At 34.6% G+C, this 19,062-nt stretch overlaps 1 protein-coding gene across 7 annotated transcripts in view; it reads right to left on the bottom strand.

Moving 5' to 3' along the window:
• CFH (complement factor H) overlaps positions 1 to 19,062 on the bottom strand; it is a 133,437-nt gene that overhangs the window by 49,670 nt on the left and 64,705 nt on the right. For 6 of the 7 annotated variants that reach the window (XM_028851648.2, XM_078002022.1, XM_078002024.1 and 3 more), the window contains exons 10-11: positions 11,821 to 12,003; positions 9,719 to 9,895 (exon numbers count right to left, since the gene is read on the bottom strand). In XM_028851648.2, the coding sequence (XP_028707481.2) occupies positions 9,719 to 9,895; positions 11,821 to 12,003 (360 nt within the window). Of the gene's footprint in view, positions 1 to 9,718; positions 9,896 to 11,820; positions 12,004 to 17,356; positions 17,917 to 19,062 lie in introns of those variants that run through there. The other variant, XM_028851659.2, reaches the window with a different exon arrangement.

The raw sequence follows: 19,062 nt of genomic DNA, 5'->3' as shown, positions 1-19,062 counted from the left end.
CTCTCAGAGCTTGAAGACAGGTCTTTCAAATTAACCCTGTCAGACAAAAATAAAGAGCAAATAGCTCTTTTTTAATGAGCAAAGGTTTTGAGAAAAATGGTGTTCTAAAAAAAAGAGAAAACTTAAGAGTTATAGGTATTCTTGAGGGAGAAGAAAGAGCTAAAAGTTAGAAAACCTTTCTGAGGAAAATTTGTCTCCTCTTGCCTTCTTGGTAGAGATATAGATGTTTGTACACTAGAGGCTCAGATAACACCAGGAAGATACATTGTGAGATGAACTTCTACAAACATATAGTCATCAGGCTATCTAAAGTCAATGTGAATGGGAAAAATTATAGAATCAGCAAGAGAACACATCTAATCAACTATAAAGAAAATCTCATAAGACTAACAGTGGACTTCTCAGCAGAAACTTTACAAGCCAGAAGAGATTGGTGTCCTATTTTCAGAGTTCTTTTCAGAAAGATTATTTCATATTTCTTGAAAAAACACCTATTAGAGTTATATTTTGTATTTTGCTAAACTAAGCTTCATAAATGAGGAATACATAAAATCTTTCCAAGACAAGCTAATACTAAGGGAATTCATCACCAGTAGAAATCCACTTTAGGAATTCACCCCACAATAAATGATCCAGGTTGTTCTGAACATGAAATCAGATGGTCAATACTCACCATCATAAAGACATGCAAAAGTACAAAACTCACAGGTCTTATTAAATAATTACACAGTTGAGACTACAAACCAGCTAGGTAACAACTAACATAATGACAAGAACAAAACCTCACATGACAATATTAACTTCTAACATAAATAGATTAAATGTTCCACTTAAAAGATACAGATTTGTGGGCCAAATTTAGAAAACAGAAACCAACCACATGCTGCTCACAAGAAACCCACCTAACTGAGAGTATCTTATACAAACTCATGATAAATGTATAGAAACAGGTATTTTGAACAACAGAAACAAAAAGTATTTGGTATAGATATATTTATATATAAAAAAGACTTTAAATCAACATCAGAAAAAAAGACAGTGAAGATCATCATATAATGATAAAGGAAGCAAGAAGATATAATAATTCTAAATATATATGCACTCAAAACTTCAGCACCCATATTCATAAAGGAAATGCTACTAGAGCTAAGTGGAAAGATAAATGGCAATATAATGAGGGCAAGCAAACTCCACACGCCCAATGACTGTACTAGCCAGATTTTCTGGAAAAAAAATAAACAAAGAAACCTTATACTTACATTGGACTCTAAAACAAATGGACTTTACAGGTATTTAAATGGCATTCCACCCAGCAACCTCAGAATATATGTTCTTCACACCTGTGCATGGAACATTCTCCAAAATAGACCATATGCTAGGCTACAGCCACAAAGCAAGTTTCAAAAAACTTTAAAGCTTAGAAATAATAACAAGTATCTTATCAGAACATGGTGAAATATAACTAGAAATTAATGTCATGAATAATTTTCAAAACTATCCCTATACATGAAAAGTAAATGACTTACTTCTGAGTGATTTTTGAGTCAGTGATAAAATTAAGATGGAAATTAAAAAAAAATTAAAACAAATGAAAATACAGACACAGCATACGAAAACCTCTAGGATATGGCAAAAGCAGTGCTAATAGGAATGTTTACAGTGTGAAATGCCTGCATAAAAAGATAGAAAAGTCATAAATTAACCTAACCTTGCACCTAAAGAAACTAGAGAAAACAGAACAACTAAACCCAAAACTAGCAGAAGAAAACAAATTTTAAAAAATCATAGAAGAACTAAGTAAAATTGGGACCAAATAAACAATAGAAGATCAAAAAACACAAAGTTAGTTTTCTGAGATGATAAACAAGATTAATAGACCACTAGCAAGACTAATTGGGAGAAGAAGAAAAAAGGTTACAATAAACACAAGTACTTTACTTCCACACAAGTAGAAATAAAAAATAGAAATGTTGCAATTGATACCACAGAAATAAAAAAATCACCAGAGAATCTAGAGAAAATGAATAAATTGATTAGAAACATACAACCTTCAAAATTGAACAAGGAAGGAATAGAAATACTGAACAGATCAATACCACCAATAACAAGCAGTGAGATTTAATCTGTCATAAAATCTCTACCAGTTAAAAAAATATAAAAGCCCAGTGCCAGAAGGATAAATGGCCAATTTCTACCAAACATACAAAGGAGAATCAATATCAATCCACTGAAACTGCTCCAAAAACATCAAGGAAGAGAAAATCTTCTCTAACTCATTCTATAAACCCGGCCATCGACAACAGAACAAATAAACTAGTGTTCAGTATCCCCATTGAGAATACCTGCTAAATCCTAAACGAATACTAGAAAATTTAATCCAACAGCATATCAAAGTGATGATACATCCCAATTAAGTGGCTTTTATTTCAGGGATGCAAAATTGGTTCAATATAAGGTAAATCAATAAATGTGACTTGCCATATAAACAGAATTTTTTTAAAAATTAGATGATTATTTCGATAGATGCGGAAAAAAATTGATAAAATTCAGTATTACTTCTTAATGAATATAGTCAAGACACTAGTCGTGGAAAGAACATATCTCAAAATAAAAGCCATATATCACAAAAACCTACAGCCGACATTATACTAAATGGAAAAAGTTGAAAGTGTTCCCCCATAACAACTAGAATAGGATAACAATGCCCAGTTTCTCTGCTTTTACTCAACATAGTGCTGGAAGTCCTAGCCAGAGTAATCAGGCAAGAGAAAGGAATACACGGCATTCATATGGAAAATGAGGAAGTCAAATTCTCTCTGTTCACTGATGATATGATCTTATACCTAGAAAATCCTAAAGACTCCTCTAAAAATTCCTAAATTATGTAAATGAATTTAGTAAAATTTCAGAATACAAAATTGATGTACAAAAATTGGTAGCATTTCTGTACATCAATAATGGCCAACCTGAGAACCAAATCAGAACTCAATCATCTCATTTCCAGTAACCATAAAACAAATTAAATATCTAAGAATGCAATTAACCATGAGAGTGAGAGATCCCTGCAAGGAAAACTACAAACACTGATGAAAGAAACTGTAGAGGAGACAAAAATATGGGAAAACATCCCATGATCATGGAATGGAAGAATCAACGTTATTAAAATGGCAATACTGCCCAACACCATCTATACATCCAATGCAATTCCAAAGAAAATGGCAACATCGATTTTCACTTAATTCAGAAAAAAACTGCTCTAAAATTCATATGAAACCCTAAAGATCCCAAGTAGCTAAAGAAATTCTAAGCAAGGGCATCACGTTACCTGACTTCAAATTATACTACAAGCCTGCAGTGGCCAAAACATCATGGTACTGGTATAAAAATGGACACACAGAAAAATGGAACAGAATAGAGAATTCAGAAATAAAATCACAACTTACAACCAACTGAACTTCAACAAAGTAGTCAAGAACATACACTGAGGAAAAGAGGCACTATTCAGTAAATGGTGATAAGAAATTTGGATAGCCACATGCAAAAGAATGAAACTGGACTCCTATCTCTTGCCACATAAAACAATTAATCCCAAATGGATTAAATAATTTAATGTAAAACCTGAAACTATGAAAATCATGCAAGAAACCTATGGTAAACTCTTCCGGACATTGGATTAGGCAAAGAATTTACAATTAGGACTTCTAAAGGAAATGCAATAAAATCAAGTACAGACAAATACATCTGAATTAAACTAAAAATCTTTTGCACAGCAAAAGAAGTAATAAACAGAGTAAACAGACAACCTCAGAATGGAAGAAAATATTTGCAAACTATGAATCTGAAAAAGAACTGATATTCAGAATCTACAAAAAACTGAAACAACTCAACAAGAAAAAAATCAGGTAATCCCATGAAAAAGTGGGCAAAGGATATGAAGAGACATTTTGCAAAAGAAGACATAAAAATGACCAAGAAACATGAAAAAAACTCAATATCACTAATAATCAGAGAAATGAAAATTTAAAAATGATTATCATGTTATATTAGACACAACGGCCACTGTGAAATACTCAAAAAATATTAAATGTTGGTGACAGTGAGAAGAAAGAAGAATGCTTATACGCTGTTGGTAGCTATATAAATTAGTACAACCTCTATGGAAAACAGAACGGACATTTCTCAAAGAACTAAAAACAGAACTACGATTTCATCCAGCAATCCCACCGTGTATCTACCCAAAGGAAATAAATTATCATATCAAAATGATAGCCGGACTCATACGTTTATAGCTTCACTACTCACAGCAACAATTATATGGAATCAAACTAATGGTCCATCAACAGATGATTGGATAAAGAATATGTGGGGGGGGTGTATATATATACACACACACACATATATATATACACACACACACACATACACACACACGTATATATATATATACACACACACACACACACACGTATATATATATGCCATAGAATATTACACAACTTAAAAAAAAGGAAAAGAAAAGAAAAAATCATGCCTTCAGAAGCAACATGTATAAAACTAGAGGCCATTATTTTAGGTGAAATAATTCAGATTCAGAAAGTGAAATCCTGTGTATTGTCACTTATAAATGGGAGCTAAATAAAGTGCACATACGGAGAGTGCTGAATAATAGACATTGGAGACTCAGAAAGGTGGCAGGATAGCAGGAGGGTGAAGAATAAGAAATTACCTACTGGGTGCAATGTTCACTATTCGAGTGACGAATACACTAAAAGTACAGACTTCACCGCTAGGCAATACATCCATGCAACAAAACTGCATTTGGACCCTCTAAACGTATAAAACATAGAAATTAAAATTTAAAAAAGAAAAGAACGCATCATAAAACACCATGGGAATATCTTAAGAAGTTAAATTTATAATAGAACTGGAGAGGATCCTGAGAATAATGATGATATAGTATCTGTCATTGCAGAGTCAAGGATACCTTTATTTAACTGAAACTAAACCACCTTCAAATAATTCCTGGTCTCGTCATGTTTATAATTCTTGGTGATTGACATATACATCACAAAAAGGTAAATTATCATCAAAGATTTATTAGTGAAGATGTATGCACTAAGAAATTAATTAAAATTGGTATTTTTGTTTACTGTAATCAAGGAAAAAGAACCCAAAATAGCATTTCTAATATATTTTAAGTTAGAAAAACATAAAAATCACATAATTAATATATTACAAATAAAGAAAACAAACTAAGATATATTTTCAAGGTCACATGGAAAGGCAAATTCTAGGTATCCCGAATATTTATGCTAACATATAACAATTTGGGGCTGGGCGCAGTGGCTCACACCTGTAATCCCACCAGTTTGGGAGGCTGAGGCGGGCGAATCACAAGGTCAGGAGATCGAGATCATCCTGGCTAACACAGTTAAACCCTGTCTTTACTAAAAATACAAAAAATTAGCCGGGTGTGGTGGCGGGCGCCTGTAGTCCCAGCTACTGGGGAGATTGAGGTAGGAGAATGGCGTGAACCCAGGAGGCAGAGGTTGCAGTGAGCCGAGATTGTGCCACTGCACTTCAGCCTGGGTGATATAGCAAGACTCCATCTCAAAAAAATAAAAATAAAACAAAGTAATAATTTTGTTATATCTACTATTTATATCAATGTTTAATAAATTTGATAATTATTCTGATTCAAATAAGAAATGTGTAAAATTATCTCTTACATGTTTATAATTTTTAAAAACCAGCAACATTACCAAATATTATCCAAAATACTGTTTTTCTTATTCAGAATCCTCCTTTCTTGCTTGCTTAGAAAAGTACAAGCTAGAATTCAAAAATTAGAATCATACTAAAAGGAAAATTAATTACATCATAATCCCAATTATTACTATATAATTACAAAATTAGATTTAAACCTATTCTTAAAAGTAATGTCACAAAATAATAACTACAGAAATTTGCTTTTGTGTTTGTTTTAACGAGTTTTGCAGATTATTTCAGAAAATCACACTTGAATGAGAATTAACGGGATTTCTCTCCTAAAAGTGTATACCAATCTTCTACATAGCAATTCTTTTATTTGTATGGGTGTTTATTTACATTTTTTGGTGTTAATTTTATATAAATTCTCTCTGTAATAATACTGTGAAAAGCATTAACTTAAAAAGAAAAGGTAAGATCTTGATTATTGGGTATTATTCAATTGCTGTATTTAATATAGAGGTAATAACTTAGGAAACGTGATTTAGAGAAGAATGTGAATGGACACTCCCTGAATTAGAAATATTTTTCTTCATCTAAAACTCAAAACCCTAAGTCCTAGTACTAGATATGTGAAATATTAGTATGAATTTTTAACTCTGAGGTATATACTCCTTGAAGATTATAAAACTTATTTAGCTTAAGTGCTCTGTAATAACACTTGGAATAACACTGTGGAAAATTTTCAACAAAGAGAGACCTCCTAGGACAGTTGAAATGCACTCAGATGTCTGTCAATCTGTATGCAGTTTTCTGTTACATGGCTGAGAGAAGAATATTTGAAACGAATACTAAGCTGGCATTTCTTCATTTAATGTTTGGAGGCTTGTACTACACTAGCAAATTCCTAGTTATATGTTCAAATGATCCTAAGTCTTTGTACAGTTTGCAATAGAAAGCCATTTTCTACATCAGCTTCTACTGCTATGTCCGCCACTCCAACTTTCTCTCCTTTAGGTTTTCATTTCATGTCTGGTGATTGGAAAGACTATTCAAATAATATATTCGCGATTTTGTGTTCTTTTCTGAAGAAGACCCCTCAAAATTGTAAAAGCTTCTGGCTTCATAAAACCTAAATTTACCTATCATAACAGAAAAGAAATTTATGATTCTCTTAAATTAAGCCTCCCCCTCTCAATTAGAATAAAATTCAAACTCTTTATGATCCACGCCTACTCTTCCAGTGTTATCAAATATCTCTCTCCTCCACTAAATCCAGGATTCAGATTTTACAATCTTTGAATTTTATTAAAAGGTAAAGTTCTTTCCTGCCTCAGCTGTTGCACATACCCTTCTCACTAAATGAATGGCTTTCAACCATTCTTTGCATAGATGACTTCCTATGTAAAACAGATCTCCAGTTCCTTTCCTACTATTTTCTATCTCAATCATTGGATTTTCTATTTCTCTGAACCCAGTGATCTATAAAATATATTTTAAATATTTTTATTACTTGGATATTTGGCTTATTTTTTTTTTGTTTTGTTTTGTTTTCCACTCTCTTATATTAGAAAAAAATCTCTGGACAGGTAGACCTGTGCTTGTGTTTTCACCATTTTCTACTGTCCTATGATAGGTATTTACATCTGGAATGACTCAAATTTAACTGGGCCTTTGACACTGTCGTTCATCTATAATTTACTCATTCTCTTTCTCAGCTGCGACTATTTCAAAACTTTTCTATTCTACCTAGTACTCCTCTTCCTCTTTCACCCACACACTATTCAATCTCAGATGACCATGTCTCATACTTCCCAGAATCCATCAGCTTTTACCATTTTCCAACCTTCCTGCTCATTTTCCTTCCCATCTCCTGTCACAAAGTTGTAAGCAGTCCTGTGGCCACCTGTCACAAGGTTGTAAGCAGTCCTGTTGCCACCAAAGTACAATAACTCCACAGTAGCTCTGAATCCCTTCCCCTTGAATTTTCTCAGGGCAATATGTAAGTCATGTGTTCAGCCTTTGCAGCTTCCCTTCTGTTGTGTCTGCTCTGGTGTCTTCCATCTTTTTTTTTTTTTTTTTTTTTTTAATCTTCCTTCAGTGCACAACTTTCCTCTAGCTATATTCTGAATTTCCTATTTGATGAACAGCCAGAATCTTGAAAGAGTTATGTCCGTAGTCTGTATTAAATATCTTGCTCATTATTTTTATTGACAGATCCTACTTAGGATCTGTCTTTTCTACTCTATTAAAAACCATTTTTGTTACACTTGCCGTTGGCCTGTACCTTACCTAATCCATCACAATTTCTGAACAGAACATAATAACTAAATTAGAAATATTTATCACTTCGATAATGATAAGGTAATTAAATTACAACTTCCTTGACTTTATTATATAAGACACTATGGCAATAAATATTTATACATATTTTAGTCTGCTAACCAAAACAATCCTTTGAAATATTAGAACTGTTTGTAAATATTGTGACATTTTACCAATAAGAAAGAGTCAACAAAGCTTCAAATAGACTTGCTGTGTTGACCAAAGATACAGGCTTAGCAAGTAGTGGAAGTAGAATTCAGACAGGATGACTTCTTAAGCAATCTGTTACACTCCCTTTTCATTAATAATTCCTTATTTTTATGTCTATGGCAACATTCTAGATTTTTTCTCCTGTTTCTCTGGGTACTTCCCCTTTTTTTCCATTTTCTTTACTGTTTATTCTTCTTCTGCCTTATTTTGAAATGTTGTAATGTTTCAGGGCTGCGTCTTGAACTCTTCGCTCTTATCATTCTGTATTCTTATCCAATTTAGTGTCATCATTTATATGATGATACTCCGAAATGCATATCTCCTCGCTAGATGCATATCCAACTCCACAGTTCACATATCCAGTTTTGATTTTCCATTGGCAACTGAACCATAATGTGACCAAGTCAAAAGTTGCAACAGCCCTCTCAAAATGCTTTCTCTCCAGTCAGTACAATTTTCCAAAATGGTATTCCCATTTACCTACATACTTGTGAGAAAACAATTAAAAACAAACACATGAGTCCCTTGATCTCACTCTTTTTCACACCCAACGTTTAGTAACATCACCTGTACTTTCCAACACCAAAATGTTTTCCAAATCAGCCTTCCACTCTGCACCTCTTCTATCATCACTCGCTCTCAGTCCCCACACTTTCTCATTCTACCTGGACTCATTGTGTCGCCTCTTGCCTACAAAAAGTACAGCATCCAGGAAAACAATTCAACAAAACTAGAAATCAAATTATACCATTTCTTTTCTTAAAACTCTTTTATGGGCTTTCATCAGTCATAAAATGAATCCAAATGATAGGATGCCCTGAGCTGATCTTGACAATTGTTTCCTTGCCTCCCATCTAGCCTCAGCAGGCTAGACTCTGCTTTATCACCTTGAAATACATTGTTTTGTTTTTACAGCTTTGCACGTATTTTTCTTTGCCTTGGAACACTCTATTTATACACTTGTTTTCCTACAGAGTGGATCCTTCTTCTAACCTTGAAAAATAGATGGCTGATTGGAAAACATAAATGAGATTCATGTAATAGTTCTCAGAACTTGTTAAAGTTAGAAAATAAAGAACTACGCTCAGAAAGTACAGAACTTAACACAAAAGATAGTAGATGTAAAATAGAAATTAAAAAACAAATTAGCTGAAGAAATTGTAACAAATTATAATTTTGGTAATGAGTGCTAGGTTCTAAATAATTTGAAAGCTTTTATTTAGGGTAACAAAAGCAATTGTACTATAATCACAAATCTGGAAGGTAGGTGGCCCATAGGAAACATTAATTTAATGCACTATTTTAGAAATATTTTCAAAACCCCCCTTCTTTTCCCAGTTTATGTTAAATCAGGAGATACCTTGATTTTAGTCAACATTCCTTAAGAATTTCTCTATATAATTCAAATTTTTAAAATTGGAACACAGATTTATTTTCATTTTGAAAAATGAATTTCTGAAAAACCAGTACTTACCATAACATACGGGTAAATCAGACCAACCATTGTCACCGCACACTATGGAGCTAGTGGTGCTTCCAGTATTGCTTTCATAACCATCATGGCATTCATAGTCCAATGTGTCATTCAGCTTAAACCATGTGATGTTATTTTTAGCTCTGGCATTCTTAAATACTGGCATATCACAAGATTCTAGTCATAAAAAATTTAGAATATTATTTCTAATGTCATATGATAAACAACCTGAGTATTTCCCATTCTAAGAATAAAAAGCTTCATTGATTAGATACACTAATAAATAAGTACTGTACAAAAATAACCTGTGAATGGTGAGAATTTATTGTCCTAAAATAGTTGCCAAAAGTGAAAGTATATGTTTCTACACAGCATTTTTTTTCATTGCTTAAGCCCCAAAATCTATTTTAGGAACATTTTTCTTAATTCATTTATATAAAGCATTTATGACAATGCTAGTAATAAAACAAGTCACTACAGGTGTATATTACTTTTTTAAAGAAAATCATAACAGAATTTTGTAAATTAAGAGTCCAGACTAATCTGTAGTTAAGACATATGTAAAAAGGAAAAAAAAGATTGAAAAGATGAATTCGCATGTTATACAAGACATTTTCTCTTTCATAATAAGAAAATCTTAAAAGAATAATTAAAAATTTAGTATAGGCCGGGCGCAGTGGCTCAAGCCTGTAATCCCAGCACTTTGGATGGCCGAGATGGGCGGATCTCGAGGTCAGGAGATCGAGACCATTCCGGCTAACACGGTGAAACCCCGTCTCTACTAAAAAATACAAAAAAACTAGCAGGGCGAGGTGGCGGGAGCCTGTAGTTCCAGCTACTCGGGAGGCTGAGGCAGGAGAATGGCGTAAACCCAGGAGGCGGAGCTTGCAGTGAGCTGAGATCCGGCCACTGCACTCCAGCCTAGGCGACAGAGCGAGACTCCGTCTCAAAAAACAAAACAAAAAAATTAGTATAAAATCAGTTTTTTATGAGGAGTAACATTTTTTGTAAACTAGACCTCATATTAAGCACAGACATTAAAAAAATGAAAACAGTGTACATGAATAACCTAGATACTCACTTTACTTAACATGAATATATTAAACATTACTTCAAATATATTACTGAGAGGCGGGCAGATGATTTGAGTTTAGGAGTTCGAGTCCAGCCTGGTAATATGGCAAAAACCCGTCTCTACTAAAAATACAAAAATTAGGTGAGCATGATGGCAGGTGCCTGTAATCCCAGCTATTCAGGAGGCTGAGGTGGGAGAATCGCTTGAACACGGAAAACAGAGGTTACAGTGAGCCAAGATCGCGCCACTGCACTCCAACCTGGAGGACGACAGAGTGAGACTCCATCTCTTTCTCTCTCTCTCTCTCTTTCTCTCTCTCTCTCTCTCTACACACACACACACACACACACACACACACATGCACACACACACACATACATATATAAATGTAACTGAGTGGTTTTGCAAAAAAGTAAGACAAACTGAGCCAGTTGTTCCTAGAAAATCTTCATAAATATCTACATAGTGTGGTAGGAAAATCATGCAATAGAGCAGAAATTGGTACCATCTAGGAATATTTTGTCTCTCTACTACCTATATATTTGCAAAATTTTTCTAAGGGGGAAGATATTCAGAATTGGACATCTCCTACAGTGCCAAATCTACACATTATAGAGTTTAAATTATTTTGATATTATGCACTATGCACCCATATCTTCATTAAAAACATTACTTTTATATCTAGGAGCAAAGACTTTGATATAAAAGGCTAATCACATAAAACAGGTATATATAACAGTCATAAAGGTCTCAGCTAAAGCACAATCAGTTTAAACCAGAATACACATAAAGCTCCCTAACTTGTTTAACACAGAATGCTTTAGAGTAGGAAAAGCCTGAATGGAAAGACAGACTAATATTTGAGTAATTAATATGAAAAGGAAAAAATTGATGTCTGCTATGTTCCTCTAGGTTTCTTTTTCTTATCTTTTCAAATGAAATTATATCGGCCCCCCAAAAGAGACTAAAGTTAGTAAACTTTTGTGTATCATCTGGACAATCAATACAAATGTAATAAATTACTTACTAATGCACGTGGGTTGAGCTGACCATCCATTTTTCCGACAGGTAATTGATCCTGATGTTTCACCATCTGCTGTTATGTATCCTAGTTTGCACTGATATTTCGCTTGTTTATTTAAGGCATATGTATACTGAGATTCAGAAATAAACCCATTCTTAATATCTATACTTGATTTGGAACATGTTTCTAAAAGGGAAGAGAATAAGAAAAAGACAACCAAATGTTCGATAACATTTTATGAGAACTTAAATAATATGTGAATATAAAAAATAGTAAGTCATTTGTAACTGAAAACCTGGGTAATCATAAGCATTCAAATACTTAAGTCAAGGAAAATAAGTTCTGAGTTGCCAAAGATATTATATCAATACTCTTCATCATTTTTTAAAACAAGGCTCTATTTAAGATATCTATAATTCTTTCTAAGAAATTATTGGAAATCTGTTGTCTAATGGATTTGGAATTCTCCAGCATGTTAGAAGTCAATAGACAATGAATATTATTTCTGAGGACTCTTTAATCTTGCCTATTTTAGATCTTTTAGGCAATTCCAAAATTCACTTAGCCAATTGGAGTATCTGAGATCCTGTGATGATGTTAGAAAATCTGCCAAAATAACTATCATAGCCTTTGGCTCCAAGAATTTGAAATGCCATTCTTACTGTGTGCTTCAAAGTAAATGGACATGCGGAGTTCAAAGAAGATGAGAGACAGTAACAGATTTATTTATCTTGAAAGGCCAAAATGATGATTCCTCAAATTATGTAGAACTTAACTTGAAAGAGTGGAAGTCACTGTTTCTGTAAATGGATGACAGAAATTACTGTCAGTTACTAGGTTGCTTCCCGGAACTCAGCTTCATTTATAAATAACACAGGGATAAGGAGAAAATCAGAAGAGGAAACATTAAATATTTTGAATTGAATGATAATAAGAATATATTAAATAAAACTTGGTGAGATGACACTCAAATAGTGCTCAGAGGGAAATTTATCATTACATAGCTCTAAAAGAAAATAATAAAAACTGAAAATAAATTATGATTTATAATAAATTATAACAAAACAAAATCCAGCATGACTACAAATTTTAAAACAAATCCAAATATGAGCAGAAATCAAACAGTAGACACAATTTAAAAAGGTAAAAGGCCAGGCAAGAATAATCAAGTAAAACAGAGTTCCAGCCACAAATAAAGAAATGGAACCAAATAGATGAAAATAACATTTTCAGACATTGGAAAACGGGAAGCACCTAATTCCAGAGAAAAAGTGACAATGAGATGAGTTCCATCATCAAAGTGACTTTATGCTGGGAGAAATTTTCCAAATAGCAGCAGAGAGGAGGAGAATTCAAGCAGAAAATGACACACTTGCTGAGTAGAAGAAACAAAAGTCAGTGTTCCCAAAGAAGATGAGGTCACTAGAATCTGCAGGAAAGAAGGGGAGGTCACTAGAATCCGCAGGAAAGAGAGTGAAAAAAAGAAGAAACTATGGAGTGAAAGGGCTCTACAAATATCCACAGCAACTCCCTGGATTATTTGGCTGAATATTGACACTCTGGAGAGTAGAGCAAAACTCCCCAAGAGTGGACCAAGGATACCTATCAGATGAAGAACACTACCAGAGAACAAAAAGGTAAAAGATTCCCAGAGCACACACAACACAGGGAGACATTTAAATGGAATCAATCAGAGTAGAAAGACTCTTTTGAACATCTAGGTCATTTAGTAGATACATCAGAAGTAGCTTAACATTCTGAACAAACTGTCTGCAGGTAAACAGTTTACCTACAACTGGGACACAGTAGCCTCCCTAAACCAGCCCTTTAAAACCTTAAAAATAAGTCTTGAAAGAACCAAGTTGACCCATAACAAACTTAGACTTAAAAAAAAATTAAAACAAGTTATCCGTGGGGTCTCACAGATGTACAGACTTTAGAAGTTCCAAAGCTGCTTCTCTTAGCTAAAATGCAGAGTGGAGTTAAAAAAAAAAAAAAAAAAATCCACCTTTTGGCAATAATACCCTCTCCCCACCTCCCTCCAAAAACACAGTAAATCTTTTATGGAATACTCACCCTACTCCAGTCAAACACTGATGGATAAACTACACATCAGAAGTTGTGAAATGGCACTAGAGCAGTATGAAATAAATTGGTGTCACTAAATAGTTGGGATAGAAAATGACAGTGTTCCCCTTCAATAATCTTAGCCTCTACAATTAGACATTAGAAAAAATAGAAAAAAATAGTCTCAAAGTAAGCAGAAGAAATACTACAATAAGGATCAGAGATGAAATAATAAAGAAGTAAATATGTATATAAACAAGGAAACCAAAAGCTTATTTTAGATCTCTATAATTGAGAAACCTTTAGACAGACCAAATCAGAAAAAAAGATGACACAAATTGCTTATGTCAGCAATGACAGAAATGATATCATTATGGTTTTTACATATATTAAAAGAAAAATAAAAAATATTCTGAATAATGCCATGTCAATAAATTCAAGAACTTGAATTAATTAAAAAATTACTGAAGCCACAAACTATCATAGCTCTCTAAAGAAGAATTAGGCAGCATTAATAAATTATATCTATTAAACAAATTGAATTTGTAGTTGAAGGATGAAAAACAAAATATGTACTTATAAATCTAATAAAATACAGGATCTGTAGGCTGAAAATCATAAAAAACTAGTGTAAGAATGTGTGATCTTACTAAATCAAAGGATATATAATGTTCATGGACTGAAAAATTTAATACTGTTACATATCAGTTCTCCCCAGATTCATCTATGAATATGTCCCAGTTCTGGTGAATAGCCAAGCACAATGTTTTGCACATATGGACATGCTGATTCTAAAGTCATATGGAAAGGCAAAGGGGCTAAAACAGCTAAACAATTCTTCAAAAGAAAAGAGAAGTCAAAAGCTCACATTACCAAATTTTAAGACTTAGAAAAAGCTACAGTGAGTAAAAGGATCTCCTGACACTGGTGAAAGGATAAACACACAGAAAAATAGAAGAGAAAAGGGTGTCCAGAAATAGACTCGTGCATGGATTGATCCTTTAAATAGCTTCTATTGTATTTTGTTATAACACTATCAGGTTCACAAGTCCACTGTTTAGCAATAGGCCAATACACTGAGACAGTAGGGTTTGCAGCAAAGAAATGCTTTAATCAACACAAGGGCACCAAACAAGGAATTGGGAGGATTGTCAAGCCTCAAATCTGTTCTGGGAAGGGGCTATGTGCTAAAGACTTCAAGGGGATCATGGAGGGTGAGGGGCTAGAAAATTTGGGTTATCAATTAGTCAGGGTGAGGGGGATGAAATCACCAGGATGTGGAACCTGCATTATTTCCTGAGTCAGCTTTTTGCCGGGCTCTTTTGACCAGCTGATGTGTGTGTGTTTGTGTGTGTGTGTGTGTGTGTGTGTGTGTGTGTGTGTGTTTGCTTTTTGTTTTTGAGACATGGTCTTGTTCTGTTGCCCAACTGGATTTCAGTAGCATGATCTCTGCTCACTGCAACTTCTGCCTCCCAGGCTCAAGTGGTCTTCCCACCTCAGATCTCCTGAGCAGCTGGTACTACAGACCTGTGCCATGATGCCTAGCTAATTTTTTAATTTTTTGTGAAAATAAGGTTTTGTCTTGTTGACCAGTATGTTGGCAGTTTTTGTTTTTTTTCTTTCTTTTTTCTTTTCTTTTTTCTTTTCTTTTTTTTTTTTTTTTTTTTTGGTATGCAGAACCTGAAAGAGAAACTCATGCAGAAAGATTATCATCTTGCAACATCTTAGATTCTATCTATAGAAAAGAAAAGGACCAAAAGGTCTTCTGACAAAGGCTTCTTTATCCTAGGGTAGTAAACAGTGACCAGTTACAGACAAGCAGGACAAAGGGAAAGCTGGCTTAATGATTACTGCTGATTGTCCTGAAAACATAGTTGAATTTTTCCCCCTTAATCAATTTTATATAATTTTCCTAGGGACACATTCAATTCCTCCAGGACTTGATCCCTTCTTAATCCTGAGGTGTAACAGCTAATATGGTGTAAATCGGGCAATGGCCATTCTAGCTTCTTTTTGCTGACAAGGGGTACAGAGAATGAGTCAGGATTAGAGGAATGAATCCGTCTTGTAACAACCTGCAAGTTGTTATACCCGGCTGAGGGTGTGGCATGAACATGCTAGTACTTCAGTCTATGGTTTTACTGTAATATTTAATTGAATAGCAGCCTATGATGTAAATTATAAGCCCTATAAACAGAATTGTGAGCTTGAACTTTCAGAGCCCTTGAAAAAAGGACTGGAAAACATGGAGTGTGCAGGGGAAAATCTCAAAAAACTACTCAGACATAGTGTCTGTGGTAGAGACGTATGGTCTCCGGTGAGACTGCTGAAAGATTTTCTTTAGCTTGGCTTTTACTTTACCAGAAGCACTGATATAAGTACAACAGGTGGTATTCATCACTGTACAGACTCCTCTCTGTAAATTCAAGAGACAATCAAGTGTAGTTCTGTTGTCAAGAACTATCTGGGCAAGTAAATTTGAAGAGTTTTCTCAGCCTTAATGTTCTTAGCAGCCTCTTTTGCAATTATGTCTATGGTTGCCAATAAGTTTCTGATCATGTCCCAGTGAGTGTATACTCCATAGCTAGGACTCGTGATGCCTAGAAGGCTCTGCCATCTGATATATTGATATATGCCTGGTAGTCCTTTTTGGAGTCCGTGGGAATCTTTTGTCATTAGCATGAACTGAGAAGTATCTCAATAAGTGAGAGCCCTTAATATACAGGTTATTGAGACACCAGTGGGCTTGTCCTAACAGAGGAGGGTCTGATCCTATGCCACAAAAAAAAAACATGTACCAAGGGGGCGCACAGGTAAAGCCCTCAAGGGTGCATTTATTGATGGATTTTTTCATGGGGAATGTAGACAAATGGAATTGAACTATGAATCTTTTTTTATAGGCTCCCCAGAATTTGATATTCCCCACTGTAAATATTTTTGGCATAGTAAGGAGAAACTTTTAGTTGCATTTCCTTTCTCCTGGCTGCGTTTGTCTGCCCAGTATGCCATGGGCCAGGGAGGGCCTATGTAATGGAATGACTTTCCATTTATGATGGGGAAAGAGAGATTGAAACATGGGGTAGTGATTTCTTGGTGTACTACTAGTTGGACCTGGAAAGTAGCCATGGAAAGAAGCTGGTGCACATAGGTAGTCGTATTTGGGGCACCCAGAAGGTCAATGCCAAATATGACTAACAGAAAATGCTTATTTTGAATAGTTTGGGGGAGTAACTGACAGATCGAACATTTTGGTAAGTTTCTTCCAGTGGCAATACCTTGAAACAGTTGAGCTACAGTGTTGTTATGCCTGTCTAGGCATTGTAGTAACAGGAAAGGTATAATTAGAAGTTTTAAAACAAGAGTGACCATTTCTAAATGTTAGAATGTCCAAATAATGAGGGGCAGACTAAGTTAGCATGGCATAGGATGTCTAGCAAATCGGTAAGTCTAACAATTGTAATGACCAAGACAATTATGAAGTAAAATTTATAAATGTAGTAATTATAATGACTTAGGCAATTATAATGACCAAGTAAATATATGGGTTATGCATTCAGTAAGGCAGGGAATAGACAGGAAGTTATCTCACCTTTCTATATAAAATAATTATAATAACGAAAATTCCTATTATGTTCAAAGTAACTATTGTAGTAGTCAAGAGGACATGTGTTTTGTCTAATTTCATTAAAGTTAGTTATTTATCTGATATTTTTCTTCAAAAGATATTTGAGGTCCATCAAAGGATTTACTTATCCATTCAAATAGGTTTGAGACAGTCTCTGAAGTTGAAGACACTCTCTACATTTATTGATAGCTCTAGTGTCTCGCGGGGTGGGTTTTATATGGCTGTGGTGAATCCAGGGTCTACGTCCTTCAAGCTGAAGAGAGAAATGAGTCACCAGTCATGCTTTGCATGGCCTCGTTCACTGTGTTTTTAAATGGTCCTCAAGATGTTGAGTTTTCCTGGTCTTGAGCAGAACCCAGTCTCTGGGTTGGAGGCGATGAAAGAGAATGTCAGCTGGATACCACCATCTGCTGGAACCACAAACTCATTAATAGCAATTAAAGTGCAAGCTAAAGATTGTGTATATTTGATAATATCTAATTTCTTTATGTGTACATTATTGGCATTCCTTAGTCTGAGAAGAGAAAAGAAGAATGATCTCCCATATAAAATTTATAAAGGCTTAATTTAAGCCCACTGTTGGGGGCCACCTTTACTCTGAGCAGGGCAATGAACAGAATGTTATTCCAGGCTGTTAGTTTATTGGCAAATCTTAGCTAAAGTTTGTTTTGTTTTTTATAGTATGATTTATCTTTTCAGTTTTTTCAGTAGACTTCAGTCTCCGGGCTGTATGAAGATTCCAGATTATGCGGAGAACCTGGAATACATGGTGTCCTAGGCTACAAAAGTGGCAATATATTCACACTGGATGAAGACAGGCCATCTAAACCCGAGAATAATCTTCTCTATGAAGGCTTTCATAACTTCAGACATTCTCTTGGTCTTGCAGGGGAATGCTTTCATTTATCTTGAAAATATATCTACAAATACAAACAAGTATTTAAAATTTCCTGCAACCCTTGGCATCACAGTATAATCAATTTGCCAGTCCTCTGTTAGCCTTGAACCTCTTGCTTAAATCCCTGGTACTTGGGGTGGAGGACCAGTCTTAAGATTGTTCTGGACACAAAGTAGGTATTTAAAAATTATCTTTTGGATCACCTTCTTTAAGTGTGTCCCAAAGACGTAGTCCTGGATCAGTTGAAGGGTGGCATGCCTGCCATACTGTGTGGTATCATGTATGTCTTTGATGATACCTGTCATAGGATACTTGGGTACCAGAACCTTTTCTTCTGTGTTACATATCTACTCAGTTTGGGTTCTTTGATTGGAGTCAAAGCCTCAATCGAGTGATTTTAGATCTTCTTCCAAATAGGTATGGACTTTAGGCTGAAGTTTATTTCAGGGATTAATGGCATTAGCAAAGCTTTGGGCGTTTTTTTCTCTGGTCACCCTTTTAGTGGCCTGGTCTGCCTAGTGATTTATTTTCTTGCTACCAAATTGTCCATCCACTGATGTCCAGGGTTGTGTATTATAGCTACTTTCTTGGGTAACAAGACTGCCTTTAGTTAGGCTAAGATTTCTTTAGCATGCTTATTTTTTTTTTAATTATT

The sequence above is a fragment of the Macaca mulatta genome, chromosome 1 (genome assembly GCF_049350105.2).
Source record: "Macaca mulatta isolate MMU2019108-1 chromosome 1, T2T-MMU8v2.0, whole genome shotgun sequence".
In the NCBI taxonomy this organism is placed as follows: Eukaryota; Metazoa; Chordata; class Mammalia; order Primates; family Cercopithecidae; genus Macaca; species Macaca mulatta.
The sequence above is the reverse complement of the archived record's forward strand: the minus strand, read 5'-3'. Positions and strand labels throughout refer to the sequence as shown.